At 38.3% G+C, this 22,160-nt stretch overlaps 1 protein-coding gene across 3 annotated transcripts in view; it reads right to left on the bottom strand.

Annotated features, from left to right (window-relative positions):
* Positions 1-22,160, bottom strand: part of LOC126163018 (probable multidrug resistance-associated protein lethal(2)03659) — a 262,484-nt gene that overhangs the window by 28,466 nt on the left and 211,858 nt on the right. For all 3 annotated transcript variants that reach the window (XM_049919887.1, XM_049919885.1, XM_049919888.1), the window contains 6 exons: positions 10,085-10,371; positions 9,370-9,553; positions 6,622-6,768; positions 5,902-6,095; positions 5,519-5,802; positions 1,730-1,809 (listed from right to left, as the gene is read on the bottom strand). In XM_049919887.1, coding sequence (XP_049775844.1) covers positions 1,730-1,809; positions 5,519-5,802; positions 5,902-6,095; positions 6,622-6,768; positions 9,370-9,553; positions 10,085-10,371 — 1,176 coding nt within the window. The remainder of the gene's footprint in view (positions 1-1,729; positions 1,810-5,518; positions 5,803-5,901; positions 6,096-6,621; positions 6,769-9,369; positions 9,554-10,084; positions 10,372-22,160) is intronic.

Genomic DNA, 22,160 nt, shown 5'->3' with positions numbered 1-22,160 from the left:
TTGGAAAACTGTATTTAGTAACACTGCTTTAATGGTATGGTGATCAATTTCATCACCACTGTCATTGCAGAGTGAAGGTATTGATTGCATCTTGCCACTGGTGTACTTTATGTATGACCAGAATGTGTTTGGATTAACTGCCAGATTTTGAGACAGTTTCATTGTGGAAATTATTGAAAGCATGTTGCATTTAAGATCTTGTGAAATTTTGAGCTTCTATAAAACTTTGCCAATCCTGAGGATTTTGCATTCTTCTAAATTTGGAATGCTTTTTTCATTGCTTCTGGAACAGTGTTTTGGTCTGTTTTGTGTACCATGAGGGATCAGTACTATCCCTTATTAATTAATTTGGTATATATCTCTTAATTGCCCCTGGTACTATTTCTTTGAATTCAAACCAAATCTGGTCTTCACTTACATAGTCTGACAAAGGAGTGGAGACTGTCTCTTCAGGAGGCATCATGCAAATGATGTTTGGTTTTTTAAATACATTTATATTGTTTCTGATTTCTGTGGGTTTGGATGTTGAATATTCAGTCTTACTGCAACAACTTTATGGTCAGTAATCCTCTTATCCGTCATGCTGCTTCCCGTTTGCTCAAGATTTTTTTTTGCTAAGGGCTGAAGTATGTTTTCACAATCATTTGCACATCAAGTGGGCTCCTGAACTAACTGTTCAAAACAGTTTTCTGAGAAAATATTCTGTACTATTTCAGATGATGCTTTATGTCTACCACCAACTTTAAACGTGTGTTTTTCAACAACGTATCGAAGGTAGATTGAAGTCACCACCAACTATATAATAATATATTAAATGCTTTTGTAAACTGGAGACAACAGATGAGGTGACTCTTCCTGCATGTTTCACTTATGTTTACACACCTCTTGTTAGCTTAGCAAAATCCTCAGATGAAAGTCAAACTGAATAGTTACGATACAAAGCCTGAATTAATTGCTAGCACTTGGGGTTTGTCTCAAATATCACTTTAACCAAATGGTATCTGTCATCTTTTCCCCCTACTCATTGCAGTATATAAAAGGTTATTACTGCACATACTCTGGAGAACTCTGCCACACTGAATGCTTCAGAAAGCCAATAAGGGAACTGTTGGATGATTTTCATTTCTCACGTATTAGGTGAATGAATTGAGAATGTACTCTTAGTTCCAAATAAGTAAGTTTGTTGGAATCTTCATTTTCTACAGTAGCTATATGACTATTCTTAAATAAAATACCCTTTTTACTCCACTTTTGCAGGAAGCAAAAGGGATTTTGTTTGTGAAAGCATAAAGGTCAAGTCATTTGAAATCACATGAGTGGTAAGAGCCAGAATAAAAAAAGGCACATTAACTGGGAAAATTTAAGCAACAACGAAAAGGAAGTGGTTTAATTAATAAAGACATTGTTGGTGCATTTGGCACAATTATGGAAGCAAGAACAGGAGTTTTGTTAAATATATGAATACCAGAACTGGCAAGTTATGCATAAGCAACAATCTAACTATAGTGATGTCACTTCACTGAGGATCATTTGGCTGGATCACCAGTTCTGGAGCTCTGGTTATGAAAATTACATAGGGCAGTTGATAGTGTGTGTGGCTCAGAAACTTCAGCCAACTGCTGTAACATGCATGCATATAAAGAAGCTTCCACTTCAGTAAGCTATGCATTTAAAAAAAATATATGTAACTAAAAGGCAATATTAAATGTACATAAGCTGAACTATTTACCTGGAAACAGTCCACAATTGTGATAGGAAGAACTTCATCTACATTCCCTATGTCCTTCGAAAACCTGTTGAGTATTCGACCTGAAAACATAATCAAAGAAAATAAAATGAGCTATTTTGCAATTGTCTATTACAGACTACTAACAGCAGGATGTTAAGGAGTGAGAGCACTGTTTGGTGGAAGAGCAAGTGTTGAATGGGATGTACAAGGAACAAAGCAGTTTTACTATTATTTCCAAAAGCTATTAGAAGTTTTGCAATTACTCATCTCTTCTCCTGTTTAAATTTTATACAATAATGACCCATGGTGAGGAAATTCTTGAGAATGTTTGACATTTATATCAACCATTTCCTGGAGGATTTACTAACACTTTCAGCTAAGTGTTTGCTCAAGAAAACAAGACAGTAACAGATGAAAAATTAGGATAAATGTTGGAGACTTATGACAACTAACGCAAACATACATTCAGTAAAACCGCACTTCAAGAATGACATAGCCAAATAACCTGATGACTGACAGCTTGTTTGGGCGCACTAAATCACTACATGGCTTTTAGCACCCATATGGAAGTATTATATGAATGCGATTAAAATGAATACAACATTGAATTATAAGTGATGCGTCCATCACAACGGAACACAACAGAAACTCAAAACAAAAGTTTCGACAGTCTTGACAACTCACAAAATTTTAAAATCTGAACCGCACTTGTCTTATTAGCAGCTAAAATGGAGGAAAAGTTCGTCCTTAAATTTATTTCCATTCTCTTGTATGAACCCAGCAAACAGGCAATTAGAATATTATGATTGAAATGTCTTCCCTGCAGGTGGCACCAGCTGGGTAGGCATCTCCCCACAGTAGATGACATGGGTCAACTACCTGTCTGTTTCCGTGAATGGAAGGAAGATTGCCACAGCCAGTTTGTTTCACACACTGCAGCTGCTTTTCAGACATTTCTAGCCACTGGCTCAAAGCAGCTTTTGACTTTCCAGTTCAACAGTGCAGAAATGTCTAAATGCAGACAGCATATTTTTATACAGTGCCCCTAAGCTTCCTTTGTAGCAAAATCAATTCACTCTTTTCCTTTGATTCTGATGTGCTCTGGTGCCAAGCAAAATACTACTTCCTTTCCCAGGTCAAGTAGACAAATATGGGAGTTCTGAATCATTTAGGGCATTTTCTCTGTTGTGTGTATATGTGAAATTGCTATGAAAGTAGGGGAGAATTTGAATTGGTGAGAAAACTGTTCTAATATCCCTCATGCCCCAGAGTCTTCTTTTTTTAAAAAAAAAAAAAGAAAAGAAAAGAAAATCTTAGAGTTCTACACTGCAGCCCGTAAATTCATTTTCGAGCCGAATCCTGGCAAGAGACTGTAAACCAACACCCATGTGCGAGTAAAGATGTGTGACTGTGTGCGAATTGCTTTGTTTTGTTATGTCTGATAAAGGACTTATCCACCAGCTTATAATATTTAGCAATTTCTCAATGTGACTGTGAAATTGAGTGCCGCCTCTATGTACATAGTAGCAATCTATCTTTTTTGTATTACTTTTATTCTATCCAGATTTTCCATTATCCAATTATACATGTACACTGACTGACAAAAAATGCAAAGCACCTAGAATGGGAGGAAGAAATGAAATGAAACTTCACAGGTTGAGGTGGTATATGATGTTATTGCAACAGTTACAAAACTGTGTCCACCTGGCAAAATGAGCCCACTCATAGCATGATGTTGCACCATCTCTGGCCTAGCTGCGTACACTGACTCAGTTGGGAATGGTGTCAAAGCAATTTTATCCTCTCCTATGGCAAGCTGACACACAATTGCAATGCTGGCATTGGGCTGGAGTTTATGTCTGAGCTAGTCTAACATGTTCTCTCAGGGATCAATATGAGGTTGTTGCAGTCCATGGGAGTGTCTCAACATCATGAACACAGTTCATACACATACATGCCATGTGCCATGATACTGTCACATGAGAAGTAACACACTAGGACAACAGATGTCTGAGGTTTTGCTGTGCTGTTAAGAGTTGCCTCAATCACTACCAGACATGAGCTGAAGTCTTACCTGATTGCACCCAAATTTATGATGCCAAGAGAAACCCCACTATCCCTCTCCAAAGCATTGGAAGAATGGGATCTCTCTCTGATGATCATAATTTGGAGCAGGGCAGAACAGTGATTCATCACTGAACACAATGTGACCCATTCTTCAGCAGATGTTTCCCAGTCACAGCATCACTCCAAATGCAGTGATCTGTGTTGGGGGTATTAGCAGCAGTCCTTCATAGGACAGTAATTTCTCAGCATGAATGCTACTAGTCTCTGACCAATGAGGTAAGATAACATGAATTGTGGCAGGGTGTCCATTACTTTCTCAGATGGCAGGCACAGATGTGCAGGGGTTATTGTGCATTTTCTGTACAGTACAGGGACCTTCCTCATGGAGGCCAGATGTGTTCGACCTGAACCTTTGTGACTAACGTGCCTGCCCTCACGCTCCCTTGCAGTCAAACAATGAACCACTGTCGAACCTGGAAGTCCCACAAATCTGGATTTTGCACCATTCTATCAGCTGGCCAAATGGATACACAACGAGGCCCCTTTCAAACTCTGCCAGGTGCTGGTGTCTCTCACAAGCATGTGGCATCTCTATGTCCTTCGCTAAGATCCCTCAGTATTTTATGTTTTTCTCACCTTTGTATCTACTGCCAGGCCTCGTAACAGCACTAAACACAACATACTACCTTTCACAGTGAATTTCAACTTTAATCAATTATGTACCCACTGATGGTGTGCATGTACATGAAGTTACACCGACATCTGATCATGTCTTCTGGATGCTTCACTCACATAGGTAGTATATATTAGATAGATACATGCCACCTTCATGATCCACACAATGAAGCCAATATCCACACTAACTGTGAATCAACACGTACTGCTGTTATGCAGCTCAGTGGTCACTGAAGCATGCACAGAGCCTATGGTGACAGACACCTAATAGTACACAGTCACCTGCCCCACAGCTAAGGAAATCTTTGTTCACAAAACTCAAACTCTTGGTATCCATGACTGAACTCTTCGCGTTGCTGGCCATTTAACACCACCAAATAACACCTATTGCTTACGGATGGCTACAGACGTGGCTAAGCCAAACCGAAGGAGAGAATGGTACAACAGAGTAATCTCCATTCCCAATGCAAAGCATCAAACCTGTTTGCTCACATAAGATTGATTTACTGGTGAAAGAGTATTAAAGCATTTATGGAGAGGTGAGAAAAAAAAAATCATAGGTGTGATTTTCAATATAGCACCGACTGAATGAATGTTTGATTAACATGATACATCATTAGGGCATATCTTTTGCTGAGGCACATGGTGGTGGTATTAGGAAGGTGTAGGGGCGAGAGTCATGTTAGCGCAGATTACATATCATCCAGGAAATGATTTTTCACTTCTATACACGAGTAGAACATTCGCAGGAGACGATACAGGTATTTCGTCACCTAATAGAGGGGTTTGATGTGGGCCTTCTAAACAACAATACTAAGGTGTTATAGAAATAAGAAAATACTTGATAAGGAAACAAAATTTAGTACTTTTCTTTGGAGGTAAAACAAAATAATTATTTAGAAACAGAAAACTGAAAAGTTTTAAGCTAGGTCTTCACTGCATACTGAAATTTACAATATCTTTCACCTGAGCAATATGTGCTGCACACATACTAGTTTACAAAAATCAGTTTTTTAAAGAATGATTGGAGTATGAATTTACACATACCTGATGGATTATTGTTGAAGAAATGCATAGTTGCTCGTGTAACTCCAATAAACATTTGATTGTGAAGCCTCATGGATGCACGTATGCAAAGAATAAAAAATGATATAGAACGAAGTATTGTTATCAGAATTGTAGCACCTATTATTGCACTATATATGTACACACTTGTGTCTCTGCTTGGTAGCCAGCCATGCTGTGAAAGGTCTGGCTCCGTCTCATTATACAAAGCCGAACTAGTTTTATTTTCCTGGGATAGGCTTTGTAGCACTTCCTCTGAATTGGCCCTAAAAAGTTTTAAAATTGGTGATTAGCTGTGCATTCCAATACAGTAAGTCCAAAGCAAAACTTCAACTAATACACAAAAACTTGCAACAAATATTTACCAGTAAGATAGCCAGTAATCACCACCCAGGACAGAGACAGGCGTTAGGATAAATACAATGGCCACGAATAACTGCAAGCAATAGTTGCCACCATAAGAAAAATATGCATAGTAAACAGCTTTCTTGACACCACCAGATGTTCTCAGTTCTGCTTCTTGCCGTGGTGCTGAGTTTTCTTCTACCGATACTGTCCGCTAAAATTAAAAGGCATTTCAGTTTATAAACTAGCATTAAATATCTTTATTACATCTTAGACAAATACCTGTAGATATAATAAAATTTAAGGAACTTCACATGAGATTAATATTAGGATCACAGTACCATTAGTTTCTCTCATGAAGATATTTATGTGCACCAAGTCATGCAAACGAGCAGCCTAAGATGATTAGCTTTCATAGTGTTATTCTTACATACCCCCATCACTACCTTCCTCCTACTATTCATTCCATACCCCCATAAGCCTTTTCTCACATAACAAACATGTTGTGTAAAAACATACGTACGTACGTACGTTTTTACACAACGTGCGTGTGTGTGTGTGTGTGTGTGTGTGTGTGTGTGTGTGTGTGTGTGTGTGTGTGTGTGTGTGTGTAGAAAGAGAAAAGAAACAGAGGTGGGTATAGAATCAGAACAATACCTCCTACAAAGTATAGGGTAGGGGTAGGATTAGGATTAATAGATAAGAGTTTGGTGTCAGTGAAAGAATGCACTACAACTCACCTCTATGAGATTTGATTTCTCTACAGCTTCCTCAGAATCACCATCTCCTGCAGTGCCTGCAATTCCCTCGTCAGAATTCATAAGTTTAGCAAAGTCCAGACCAGACCGCTGAAGCTCAGAGTAACTGCCTTTTGCTTCAACTACACCCTGCAAATTATTTTCTAATCAATGTAAGTTTATTGATGAATATCAAGCAATGAGATACTATCAAAATAAATTGATGTGGTGAATCATTTTTTAATAGTTTGAAATTCATATGAAGCTATAAACTCATTTTAATAATTAACATGGAAAATAGCTGTCATACTCCAAGAAGTAGTACACGTAACTTGATCAAATTAGTAAATTGTGAGTGTGAAAGAGCCTCCAAATAACTGACAACCTCTTACCAAGTTTATTCCCAGCTAGTGACTGCCTGAAAATAAATTAAAAATCTATGATAATGATGGAAGCTGAAGAAATGAATTAAAACTTGGACCCAGTCAATACTCAAACCCAGGTCTCCTGCTTACTAGGCAGAAATGCTGATCATTACACCACCAGAACACTATGGTAAACATTGCTGGGCAGACTACCGAAGTACTGTGTCCTCTCAAACACAAAGTAATATCTTCAGCATATTTTATCCGTAAATTGTCACGTTGCCAGGGCTCTCCGGCATTGGGATAGCTTCCATCATTATCGAAGATAAAAATGAGATTTAAATGTCTTGGGGAAAATTAATTATAAGGTCTGTAAGAATTAAAAATCATCCCACTAATGATTGCATCTTTAATTATGCACACCAGGTGCCACGGAATATGATGGTGTTGCTAATATACTGCTATTTATTTCACAGCCTCCCTCAGTTTTACTTGAAAAGGAAACATCCAATTTAAACTGCTTGTGATTGCACCAAGGCTAACAGGAACACAACATTCCAGGTATACTACATTACCTACTGTCTATATCCAACACCGTTTTATTTTCTCTACTTGCCAAATTTTTATTAACATTGTGTGATTAACGATGTTCAATATGAATATACTTAGAAAGCTTCTTATCTGCCTCTTTTTTAATGCTTTCACTAGAACACTTAATTCACACAGAGACTGACAATAAAACAGTTTAAGAGTGAGGTGGACTTCTCAAAGAATTCAGCAAAATTGATTCGAGTAAAGTACACCAATAATATGTAAATGCTTACTTATCACTGAACTGATTTCAAAATCAAGTATATATTTTCCCACTATATAATACGGTGAACTAGAGAGCTCATACAAAATGCTGAACTATGAATTACTTGTTAGTTACATTTATCAGTGGGGGAAATTCTCCATTATTCACTATCTTCTTTAAGTACACAATTCTAAATGCATGTTACTTGCACAATAAAAACAAAATATCACCTGGTTTCTTTTTAACGGGGATTAACTACAAAAACGAAGTTTGTTAGTGCAAATTACACAGCCTGACATTGATTTGTTGTATTACAGAAGAGAAAAAAGCATGTAAAATTCATATCAGCCCAAAATAATCAGACTTTCTCTGATGTGAACAGATGAAGACATTGCTGTGTCACCGCCATCACTGCACTAAAAGTTACTTGCTTTTACTTTAAATCTAACACACAAAATTAACTGTTTCAGAATTTCATTGTTTTATTACCATTATGATTGGTTTCCTTATCAGTTGAGTGTGTTGTATGAAGTATAGAAAGAAAATAAGTACTCAGCATCTGAGACACAATCCCTCGAACAATAGCACAGAGCCAGAGTTTTTTCTTCTGGCTAAAAGAAATGAAAAGGTTTTAAGAAGAGGGGCCTAGTAGGAATTTATTAGGGCTGTCACTCATAACCCCAGAACACTTTACAGAGAACACAGGCAGCATAGTGAGTCAAATACAGAAACTGCAGAGGAAAATTATTAGATATACATATGTACTGCACAGCAGAAAGAATCTTTTCACTTATTTCATAAACTACAAATCCTGGTTCCTTCATATAAATTTACAAAATTACAATCTTTCAACAGTGCAGACAAAAATTGGGGAAACTACTTTTAACCACACACATAAAATGAGGAAAAAAAAAGAATTTTTGATACCTGAACACCTATCTCTGAAATATATGGGGATGACGTATATTAACGTGTAAAAACATGTTTAATATGAAATCTATGATTCTAGGTGGAAGATTACAGCAGATTCTGTGGGAAAAATGCTACTATTTGGTAGAAGAATACAAAGAGGATGAAATGATAATCTAATCCATAATCATAATTATTAGGATGCTCTTATAAGTTTATGTTTATGGCAACATTTCACCACAATGTTGACTAATAAAATAACCATAATAATAATGTCACGATGTACCAACAACATAGGGCTGACAATTATTGTACAACAGTCCTAACCAGATAAATGCAAGAAGGAATATTTGCTGGATTTCATTAATAACAATGATCACTTATGAAGTGGTACCTGAAAATTGCCTTCCATTATTTTTTAATGAATCATGAAGCATACCACATTGACAAATGGACAATATACAATGTCAGAGGTTTGATTGCACACTTAACTATGAAACTTAATCATGAAAAAAACATCTTTCTTGCACACTATCTAACAAGAGGGACCATGCACCTCATTATACCAGTCATTGGCACTACAACATCAACAGGAAAGAATGGGCAGGAGAGAACAGACAAAAGTTAATATGGAAAAGATCTAAGTAAAATACTGAGATACAGCACAAAACTGAAGCTTACCTCATTAAGAATAACTATTTCATCAACATGATGAAGAAATTGGATTTGATGAGTGACAAGAACACATATGCTATTTCTAAGCAGCCCTACGATACATTCATCAAACAGATGTCTTGCTACGTGAGGATCAACTGCCGAAAGCGGATCGTCAAGAAGGTAAATGTCAGCCCTCCGATATACTGCCCTGTAAGATAAACATTTATCTTCAAAATTTTGAAATAAATTAACTACTATGAAAAGCAATCTTGGAAACCTAAAACTATAGTTTATCAGTCACTATTCACTTCAATTACAGTTCTGTGCCACATCTTACACTTTTACTGTTTGAATAAGAAACACACACACACACACACACACACACACACACACACACACACACACACACACACACACACACTTCCAATGCATTTTCACTACATAATAATTTCCTTCCTTTGAGCAGAATATATGTAGTCACATACAAATACACATATTTCAAGAAATAAACAGATATACAGATATTTACAATTTTATGTTGATAATTTTCAGGTGATATGTGCAACTGAATAAAACCAATTTTATCATGCCATGTGCTTTTTGGCATTAAGAAACAGACTACATATTTGTGTGTATACTATTTTTCCTTACATACTAAACAGTGCTTTCAGCTTAGAAGCAGTTCTGACACTTTCTGCCTTTCAGTAATGTAATAATCATCCAATTTGGAAGTACCTACCTGGCAAGATTGACACGGGCTTTTTGTCCTCCACTTAACATGATTCCTCTATCTCCAACAAGTGTCTTATCACTATGTGGAAATGAGGCGAAGTCTTCTTCCAATGCACAAGCTTTTATTACACGCTTGTACCACACTCTGTCATATGGTTCACCAAACAGAATGTTCTGACGCAGAGATCCCGCAAATAACCAAGGTTCCTGTGATGCGTATGATGTTTTCCCTCTTACAATCAATCTTCCTGAGGTCAGTGGCAGCTCACCAAGAATGGTTTGTAATAAAGATGACTAGAAAAAATGGGATCATCATCAATAAAGGTACACCATTTTTAAGTATTTACAGGGCAGTCAAAATAAAACTGGTCCAGATACTGAGCACCACATATCAATCTTAACATTATGGAACAGCTTTTCAACATTCTGATGTACTTCAAAGTTCATACAGCTGGACAGCTTGAACCAAAGAAATTAAAAATTTATTATCTAAATATCCAGATACCATCTGATACAGAAATCACCAGAAGATATTGGAATGGATTGGTTGGAAGTTTTTGATTAATGCACAAGAAAGTTTCTAAGAAACATACTAATTCTTTTTGAAAATGTAATCACTATCATTCTTTAAGACCTAACCTACAGGAGTGACATGATCTCAATTGACTAATTGTGTCAAGTGAATCTACTGCAGGACCCCTCGCATATTACCTTATTTACCAGATTATAAGACAAGGTTTTTCCCCAAATTCATTGTTTGAATAATGCAGGGTCACACAAACTATTGCTGGTGAGGTCAACTATTTTACTTTTGCATAATACATTGACACAGGGTTCATCCAACAGTTACAGATGAAACTTCAGAAATTGATGTATCACACAGATTTGTTTTCAGGAATTTGGAAGGGTTGGAGAGGGAGAGCAACTTGGCTGAGAAATAGGATGAATGTGGGAAGGGAAGTGGCAAGTGGGCAGCAAATTTGTTATGCTGTACCATGGGAAATTATGCCATGAACCTTCGCTTTTCATGAACATTTACCACATTTAAACTGCAATTTGCCTGAATCCATTTATGATCTGAATTCACTTTTCTTTAAAGTAGGACAAATACTCAATAGTATACATTTCTGCACGAGATGATAGAAGTCTAGACAAGGACCAGTGGTGTACTTTTATGTTCCGTACAGCAATGTTGTCACTATGTAGTGGTTCTAGCTGCTTTGGTTTCCCTCTTCGTTTGATGTCCTCAGTGTCGACATACTGTATTGCTACACTGGCTGAAAAATGAGTTGTAGATTCAGACAGTGACTACAGTAAGTTATGTAGTCTACAGGTGCACAGTTGTATTTCACAGTACTTTAATTTCATTGTTCACAACCACCTAATAATACACAGTTATATAGCCAGTGCACTATTGTTTAACTTTTGATCAGCCTCATTAACTGTTTTTAGGCAAACCTCCACATACTGTTCCAATATGTTTACTATTTAATGTCTACGAGCAGTAAAAACCTAACCACAAAGTCCACAGTTCTTTATGAATAGAAAGGTATGTATGGAGCTGACACTTATTGTTTTAACACATGGCCTAATTGTGTAACACTTATTTCACAGTTAAGTTGAAGCGTCGTCGTCGTCGTTCTAACCAGCATAGGTTTCTCGTCTGAAACTCTCCTGCGGACCGACTGTATTGGGGCCAAAAATCAGGCCCTTGTATATCATCACAATAATAGGTACTGAAACTAAGTTAAATTTACAGGAATTACAATTAAAACTTAACTCATTAAACTAACTGAATATATCGAAAAATTCGTTCCTTTTAAGGATACGGAGACTTATAAATTGGGGAAAATATCAAAATTCTTTTTATAACTTTATTGAATACAATAGTCTTTACTGATTACATTGATATATACACATTATAGGGTTTCAAATGGAAGATGACCTATATACATCAAATTTTAAAGTTATGGTCATGTATGCCACCACACCCCCTTTATTTGTTACAGAAACCAGTATTATTTCAAAAAGAACTGAACTTTGTGTTTCCAGCGATTACACGTATGATACATTGTATATGTTGGTAATGGTGCAGGTTTCTAGTGTCTGTAAATGATTATCATTGCTAGTATTCACTTTTGTTTCACTGAAGCAGTCTGTTCACGTGTTACTGAATGTTTGTTGAGTACATATCCTTTAGTCTGCAATGAATACGAATTATGCCACACATCAAGAAATTCAATAAAAGGAAATTCTGTGGTAACCAGTTCAAAAACAAAGCAAGCCACACTGTTGAAACTAACCTATGTATCAGTTCAAACCAAACAATGGAAAATCCAGGATGGAATGTAAGAATCCCAGAGAAGGAAAGTTGCTGTTGTTGTTGTTGTTGTGGTCTTCAGTCCTGAGACTGGTTTGATGCAGCTCTCCATGCTACTCTATCCTGTGCAAGCTTCTTCATCTCCCAGTATCTACTGCAACCTACATCCTTCTGAATCTGCTTAGTGTATTCATCTCTTGGTCTCCCTCTACGATTTTTACCCTCCACACTGCCCTCCAATGCTAAATTTGTGATCCCTTGATGCCTCAAAACATGTCCTACCAACCGATCCCTTCTTCTAGTCAAGTTGTGCCACAAACTTCTCTTCTCCCCAATCCTATTCAATACCTCCTCATTAGTTACGTGATCTACCCACCTTATCTTCAGCATTCTTCTGTAGCACCACATTTCGAAAGCTTCTATTCTCTTCTTGTCCAAACTAGTTATCGTCCATGTTTCACTTCCATACATGGCTACACTCCATACAAATACTTTCAGAAACGACTTCCTGACACTTAAATCTATACTCGATGTTAACAAATTCCTCTTCTTGAGAAACGCTTTCCTTGCCATTGCCAGTCTACATTTTATATCCTCTCTACTTCGACCATCATCGGTTATTTTACTCCCTAAATAGCAAAACTCCTTTACTACTTTAAGTGTCTCATTTCCTAATCTAATTCCCTCAGCATCACCCGACTTAATTTGACTACATTCCATTATCCTCGTTTTGCTTTTGTTGATGTTCATCTTATATCCTCCTTTCAAGACACTGTCCATTCCGTTCAACTGCTCTTCCAAGTCCTTTGCTGTCTCTGACAGAATTACAACGTCATCGGCGAACCTCAAAGTTTTTATTTCTTCTCCATGGATTTTAATACCTACTCCGAATTTTTCTTTTGTTTCCTTTACTGCTTGCTCAATATACAGATTGAATAATATCGGGGAGAGGCTACAACCCTGTCTTACTCCTTTCCCAACCACTGCTTCCCTTTCATGCCCCTCGACTTTTATAACTGCCACCTGGTTTCTGTACAAACTGTAAATAGCCTTTCGCTCCCTGTATTTTACCCCTGCCACCTTCAGAATTTGAAAGAGAGTATTCCAGTTAACATTGTCAAAAGCTTTCTCTAAGTCTACAAATGCTAGAAACGTAGGTTTGCCTTTTCTTAATCTTTCTTCTAAGATAAGTCGTAAGGTCAGTATTGCCTCACGTGTTCCAACATTTCTACGGAATCCAAACTGATCTTCCCCGAGGTCGGCTTCTACCAGTTTTTCCATTCGTCTGTAAAGAATTCGCGTTAGTATTTTGCAGCTGTGACTTATTAAACTGATAGTTCGGTAATTTTCACATCTGTCAACACCTGCTTTCTTTGGGATTGGAATTATTATATTCTTCTTGAAGTCTGAGGGTATTTCGCCTGTCTCATACATCGTGCTCACTAGATGGTAGAGTTTTGTCATGACTGGCTCTCCCGAGGCCATCAGTAGTTCAAAAGGAATGTTGTCTACTCCCGGGGCCTTGTTTCGACTCAGGTCTTTCAGTGCTCTGTCAAACTCTTCACGCAGTATCTTATCTCCCATTTCGTCTTCATCTACATCCTCTTCCATTTCCATAATATTGTCCTCAAGTACATCGCCCTTGTATAAACCCTCTATATACTCCTTCCACCTTTCTGCCTTCCCTTCTTTGCTTAGAATTGGGTTGCCATCTGAGCTCTTGATATTCATACAAGTGGTTCTCTTCTCTCCAAAGGTCTCTTTAATTTTCCTGTAGGCAGTATCTATCTTACCCCTAGTGAGACAAGCCTCTACATCCTTACATTTGTCCTCTAGCCATCCCTGCTTAGCCATTTTGCACTTCCTGTCGATATCATTTTTGAGACGTCTGTATTCCTTTTTGCCTGCTTCATTTCCTGTATTTTTGTATTTTCTCCTTTCATCAATTAAATTCAATATTTCTTCTGTTACCCAAGGATTTCTATTAGCCCTCGTCTTTTTACCTACTTGATCCTCTGCTGCCTTCACTACTTCATCCCTCAGAGCTACCCATTCTTCTTCTACTGCATTTCTTTCCCCCATTCCTGTCAATTGTTCCCTTATGCTCTCCCTGAAACTCTCTACAACCTCTGGTTCTTTCAGTTTATCCAGGTCCCATCTCCTTAAGTTCCCACCTTTTTGCAGTTTCTTCAGTTTCAATCTGCAGTTCATAACCAATAGATTGTGGTCAGAATCCACATCTGCCCCAGGAAATGTCCTACAATTTAAAACCTGGTTCCTAAATCTCTGTCTTACCATTATATAATCTATCTGATACCTACTAGTATCTCCAGGATTCTTCCAGGTATACAACCTTCTTTTATGATTCTTGAACCAAGTGTTGGCTATGATTAAGTTATGCTCTGTGCAAAATTCTACAAGGCGGCATCCTCTTTCATTCCTTCCCCCCAATCCATATTCACCTACTATGTTTCCTTCTCTCCCTTTTCCTACTGACGAATTCCAGTCACCCATGACTATTAAATTTTCGTCTCCTTTCACTACCTGAATAATTTCTTTTATCTCGTCATACATTTCATCTATTTCTTCATCATCTGCAGAGGTAGTTGGCATATAAACTTGTACTACTGTAGTAGGCATGGGCTTTGTGTCTATCTTGGCCACAATAATGCGTTCACTATGCTGTTTGTAGTAGCTAACCCGCACTCCTATTTTTTTATTCATTATTAAACCTACTCCTGCATTACCCCTATTTGATTTTGTATTTATAACCCTGTAATCACCTGACCAAAAGTCTTGTTCCTCCTGCCACCGAACTTCACTAATTCCCACTATATCTAACTTTAACCTATCCATTTCCCTTTTTAAATTTTCTAACCTACCTGCCCGATTAAGGGATCTGACATTCCACGCTCCGATCCGTAGAACGCCAGTTTTCTTTCTCCTGATAACGACGTCCTCCTGAGTAGTCCCCGCCCGGAGATCCGAATGGGGGACTATTTTACCTCCGGAATATTTTACCCAAGAGGACGCCATCATCATTTAATCATACAGTAGAGCTGCATGTCCTCGGGAAAAATTACGGCTGTAGTTTCCCCTTGCTTTCAGCCGTTCGCAGTACCAGCACAGCAAGGCCGTTTTGGTTAATGTTACAAGGCCAGATCAGTCAATCATCCAGACTGTTGCCCCTGCAACTACTGAAAAGGCTGCTGCCCCTCTTCAGGAACCACATGTTTGTCTGGCCTCTCAACAGATACCCCTCCGTTGTGGTTGCACCTACGGTACGGCCATCTGTATCGCTGAGGCACGCAAGCCTCCCCACCAGCGGCAAGGTCCATGGTTCATGGGGGGGGGAAAGTTGCTACTCACCATAAAGTGGAGATGCTGAGTCGCAATAGGCATAACAAAAAGATTCACACACTTATAGCTTTCAGCAATTAAGGCCTTTGTCAGCAGTGGACATACACACACAACTTGCACACACGTCTGTAGTCTCAGAAAACGAACTACAGTGTGATTTCAGTTCTCTGAGACTGCAGACGTGTGTGCAAGTTGCATTTGCACTCGCGCGCATAAGTGTTCTAAGAATTACGATGGTTACAGTGGAGGTATGAAGTGTGATTGAGCTCTAAAAATATTTCAGAGGTCGGTGCCTGTTTATGACATTAGATATATGAAGTACCTACAAGATGGGGACTCAAAGCTTTCAATAAAATTAAGGAGTTCAATGTTAATGGTGATACCTTGGTAACAAAACTGGAGTGTTGTGAACATGTGCGGTAGAGGATGGTTGCTAGATTGAGGAAGCTATGAAGAGAAATGAAAGGAAAGTTGCTATCTGATGGAAAATCTGTCTGGCAAGGCAGATTGACAGAAACTGAAACAGACCACCTTCTGAGTTATTATGGACTGGCCATTAGAGGAACTGCAGCTCTGAATGATGTTACAGCAATGAGAAAAGCTGTATGGACCACCTACTTTCATAAGTTGTCCACAGATGACCACACTGTTCACGGACTTTGCCCTAAAGGAGCAGATTCTTGGTGTGGTTACCAAAAAGCAAAAGAAAGTGGTCAAATATACCATCATAAGCATTCTTTTCCTGAGCCTGTTATGAAAGAAATAAAACCAATCTTTAGACACTTGAGTGACCCTGTTTTGCTTAGTAAACGTCTTCATGGGGGGCAATCAGAATATAAATGAAATTTTCAACCATTGCATATGGGAAATATTACCTAAGAATGTTTTTGTAGGACTAAATACATTAAAAGTTAGTGTAATAGATGCAGTGATATGTTTCAATGATGGAGTGATAGGAAGGTTGGAAGGTTGGAAGTCCTGAGAAATTTAGGCTTAAAATGTGGCTCTAATATGGAACATCAATTGCTTGCGTGTGACAGACAATGGGTGCATGAAACAAAGATTTGCTCTTAAAGTTACCATACAAGCAAGAAGCACTAAAAGGAATGCCAAGAGGAAGCTTGAAGATGAAGAAATGCTGCAGGATGAAGACAATGCTTCAGGGATGTTTAGAGGCATAGTTCAATTGAACTTATCTTCATTCGCAATTTCCACATAAGTTATAAGTTGTACTTTTCAGAATTCAGGTACAAATATTTCCTGAAGTTTATAAAGCATAGCTCTAATTTTTTTATGTGGCTTGCAACAGTCCATACTTATTTATTAGACCTAAGCTTTATTGCAGAATCAACTAAATTACAGAAAAAATAAAATTTTTATTAGGAAAAGAATTTTAAAAATTAAAATGTGAGATTTGATATTTTTTATCCTTGGATTATACATAATGGGTGGAATTAAATAGGTCTAGTACGTCAGCCACCAAGTCATGCATATCTGGTAAAAATTTGGTCTCCTTCAAATGTGTAACATGTTTAAATGGTACCTCAATTTTAGGAAGCATTTTGGAAAAATAATTGCATCAATTTCTTTGTATTTTTTTATAACCCTAAGAAGGTTCAAAAATATTCAAAACACTTCTAAATTGTTAAGAAAGTGTGCTGCACTACCTGATACCAATAAACAATCTGTAAAACATATATAAACAGTGATTGAAAGACATTGGTGTTGATTTTTACATAATATTGAGCTGAAAAGTACCCAATATCCTTAACACTCTTCTTCTGCAAGGTTTAGGCCGAATTATTTGTTTAAATGATGGAATTAACAAATATTGTTATGCAAACAATACTTTTGAGAAAACTTAATTACTTTGGAATTAAGGGCTGACTTTGCTAACAAGTTTTCAAATAGAGATAAATAGATACTTTAAGAATGCTATTGTTTCATCTCCCAAATGTTTATGATTAGTTCAGAATTGATATTTGTTTAGGTGTCAACAATAGAATTTAAGTTACGAAACGATTACTGATTTTTGCCCTCTAACAGAGAACAGTAACTAGGAATAGTCAAATTAGAAAAATCAATTACATACCTAAAACTATGCACAAAGGGCCAATCTTTCTTTTATGAAAATGCAGATTATATTCACGTACGTTAATGGTAATTAGTTAAATATGAAAAAACCCAATTTAAGATGGCAAAACAAGAGGCGAATTAAAATTATCCCAGCTCATCACAACTACTCACAGTAAGGTACGATAGGAACAAAAGGGGTTGGTGTCAGCTGCTGATCCTGAACAGCCAACGAGAGAGCAGCAGGCAGACGTTAGGGAAGAACAGACATACTGTTAACAGTTACGTAGTGAACTCCTTTGCATTTTTCACAGCTTATGTATGATATTTGTATATATACAGAACAATTATGGAAAAATATGTAAAATAAGGAAAGGTGACTGCTTACCCATAGAGAGAGATTGTCCTACAACTTGAGAAAAGAAAAAAAATAAATTTGATTCTTAAATCTAGCAAAGCAAAGTCCCTGTACCTTTCGTTTCTGCACCTGTGGATGACATGGTGCTTCTGCCTTTTGGTGAGTCATCTTTTATTCCTAAATAATTCATTATTCTCAACTTTAACATTGTTTTTGGGTGTACATATTGATGAGGACTGTAACTAGGAAAATCACATTTTCGAATAGCTAAAACAACCTAGTTCAGTGACCTTTGCACCTAAAATCGGTGCAGATATTGGAGTGGCATAATGTTCTGGATTAACTCATCTGTAAGAAAGTAAGTTTGCTTTGTTCAAAAATTTACTGTAAGAGTAAAATGTGATGCTCCCCATTTATCTTTTAGACATCTGTTTAAAGAGATAGGAATTATGGCTACTGTTTCACAGTATATTTATTTCCCCATGAAATTTGTTGCCCACTGCAGTTTAAAAGGAGCAATTGTGTTCCCTCGAGCACTCTTTGCAATACGTTACAAAAATGTGGCAAACAATAAAATACAGACTAACACAACTAGTATAAAATGCACTACTACAATATGAGTAAGCACTACGACACTGTCAATATCTGATGTTGTTAGACAATACCACTGTCCTGTTTCCATACTTGCTCTGCTCTGTCTTTGGCTGTCAGAATTTTAGTGTTCCACACTCAGTATAATTACTTTATCACTAATGTCACTGACATTTTTGAAAATGTTCCAGCTGATTTCCACACTGGTATATCATGAGCATGCACCACAAGCTGTCTACATTAGTGCAATGTTTTATAGTGGGTGTCCTTGTTTCAGATAATTCGCTAATTATTTCACCACAATTTATATTAGGGTAGAGGGAGGAAGTTCACCATATTTGCCTTTGTATTGCAACAGATTTGTTAGCATTCACTACCATCTGTTGGCAATCATGAGAAAAACCGATTCAAAGCATGCTCATTCTACGTTGCCATCTGGTGGTAGCACAGAAAATTACATATTGTTCTCACAACCAGTAGTGTAACACATTTCGTGAGAAGACTGGCACTTAGACAGGGGATATTTTTTTCCATCTCCACCATTTGAGATCCGTTTTCACTACTGTAAGTATAAATAAATTACTATTTTGACTGCTAAAGTGTATAAATATGTGCTGCAAGTGAAACTACAAAGAATTGATTTTAAATTACTTAACAATGCTGTGATATATTATTGTATAATAAAGCGTGCTTCTGGAGGGAATTTCGCCATTAGTGTGGCGAGTTTCCCTCCCGTTTTTATCTGACGCCATACATCGACATTTATTAGACTAGACTTGTGAACAAAGAGAGATTATCGTAGAAGAGCTACCTTACATAATATTTTGAGAATTTTTCCTTTAATTGGCCACTTAATGTTAATATTCATCGATTTTAATGTTGACAATAATTTTGGGGGAATTCTGTTACCTTGTTTAAAATTAGTTACATTGGCATTCTCTATTGACTTTCCAGACAATATGGTTAGACTATCTAAGGGTCTGTACGGTAAATGGAAAGAAGAGGATTTAAAAAGTGCTGTTACAGCTGTCCACAATGGACAATCTGTGTATGCTGCCGCTAAATTTTATGGGATTCTGAAGAAAACAGGGCCATGTAAAATGTGCTGGTAGCAGATCACCAAGGAAGATGTTCGGCAGGCTACCAACTCTTTCAGTGGATCAAGAAAATGAACTTACTACCCACATCATCAGACTACTGCCTGTAGGATATGGGATATGGGATTACAAAAGAAAAACTACAGATGATGGTATCTGAATATTGTGTGAAGATAAATATCCTGAACATGTTTATAAATGACCGTGCAGGGAAATTTTGGTTTCAAGGATTTCATGCACGCCACCCTGAAATAGTTTTCAGAAAAGGAGAAAGTTTGAGTTACGGAATATTGATGCGTTTTAACGCTGAAAGAGTATCCCAGTATTATAATCTTCTGGGTAAAGTTTATGATGCCATGAATCTTTCATCTACCCCACAGCTGATCTACAACGTGGATGAAACAGGATTGCAACTCACTCTTAATCCCCAGGAGAAAATTTTAGCTTTGGAAGGTTCAAAGCGTGTTCACATGGCAACACACGGGGAAAAGGGAGAAACTGACAGTCTTGACTTTTTTTTTTTTTTTTTTTTTTTTGTTGTGGTTTTAGGGCGCAAAACTTCTATGGTCATTAGCGCCCAGCCCGTGACTTAAGACAGTAAAAAACCGAAATTGAAAACCAGCAGCAATGGGAACAAACTCATAAAATTGGAGAAACTAGAAGTAGAAAGAATGCTTAAAAATCCACTACAGATGGGGTGATTGTCCCCACAAAAAAAAAAAAAAAAAAAAAAAAAAAAAAAAAAAAAAAAAAAAAAAAAAAAAAAAAAAAAAAAAAAAACTTCAAATGACTGACGTCATTTCACTGTCACTAATAAACTGCAGAACGCGGTCGGCTGAGCGCGTGTCATCTGCTAAAATCAACGATAGATCAGGCGATAGCTGTAGACGGGAGCGTAACGGATTAAAATAGGGTCATTCAATTAAAAGGTGTCTGACCGTCCACGGCTGAGAGCAGTGGGGACAGAGTGGAGGAGGATCACCGCTTAAAAGATGTCTATGGCTAAAAAGACAGTGCCCTATCCGGAGTCTAGCTAAAATTACCTCCTCCCGACGACGCGTTCGGGAGGAAGAGGTCCAAGCGCAAGGAAGGGCTTTCACTTCCCGCAATTTGTTACGGGGAAGTGTTGACCAATGCGCATACCATAAATGAGCAACTTGGCGACATAAACCGCTCCGTAGATCGGTGAAGGGAAGCGACTGAATAGCTGGCCGAGGAAGAGAGACTGCAGCCTTGGCCGCCATATCGGCCGCCTCATTCCCACAGATACCAGCGTGTCCCGGGAGCCAGAGGAACGCCACCGAGACGCCCCCCAGGTGGAGCAAGCGCAGACAGTCCTGAATCTGGTGGACCATAGGCTGCACAGGGTAAAGAGCTTGGAGACTGAGGAGAGAGCTGAGAGAATCGGAGCAGATAACGTACTGTATCCGCTGATGGCGGCGGATGTAGTGGACAGCCTGGAGAACAGCGTAAAGCTCCGCAGTATAAACCGAACACTGGTCGGGAAGTTGAAAGCGATTTGGGGTGTCGCCAACAATATAGGCACTCCCTACACCTAAGGATGTTTTCGAGCCGTCGGTGTAAATAAATGTGGCGTCCGTCATTTGTGCACATAAAGCAGCAAATGCCCGACGATAAACAAGTGTAGGGGTACCATCCTTGGGAAATTGACAAAGGTCACGGAGCAGGCAGATCCGGGGATGGAGCCAAGGCGGTGCTGTACCCCAAGTTGTCAAGAAGGTTTTCGGAAAGCGGCAGGAAAGAGAATCGAGCAATTGACGGAAGCGGACTCCCGGGGGTAGTAGGGAGGAGGAGCGGCCTGCATACCCTACATCAAAGGAGGCGTCGAAAAGAAGGTCATGGGCTGGATTAGCAGGCATGGAAGACAGATGGCTAGCATAACGACTCAGGAGGACTGCTCGCCGATTGGACAGCGGAGGTTCAGCAGTCTCAGCATAAAGGCTTTCCACAGGGCTAGTGTAAAAAGCTCCAGACACTAAACGTAATCCACGGTGGTGGATAGAGTCGAGACGCCGAAGAATAGACGGCCGAGCAGAGGAGTAGACTATGCTTCCGTAATCCAATTTTGAGCGCACTAAGGCGCGATAGAGGCGGAGAAGGACCACTCGGTCCGCTCCCCAGGAGGTACCATTCAGGACACGGAGGGTGTTAAGCGATCGCAGACAGCGAGCTGAAAGATAGGAAACGTGGGAGGACCAGCACAGTTTTCTGTCAAACATAAGACCCAAGAATTTAGCGACGTCTGAAAACGGAAGGTTGACAG

The sequence above is a fragment of the Schistocerca cancellata genome, chromosome 2, assembly GCF_023864275.1.
Source record: "Schistocerca cancellata isolate TAMUIC-IGC-003103 chromosome 2, iqSchCanc2.1, whole genome shotgun sequence".
NCBI lineage: Eukaryota > Metazoa > Arthropoda > Insecta > Orthoptera > Acrididae > Schistocerca > Schistocerca cancellata.
Note: the sequence above shows the minus strand (reverse complement) of the source record. Positions and strands in the feature narration are given on the sequence as shown.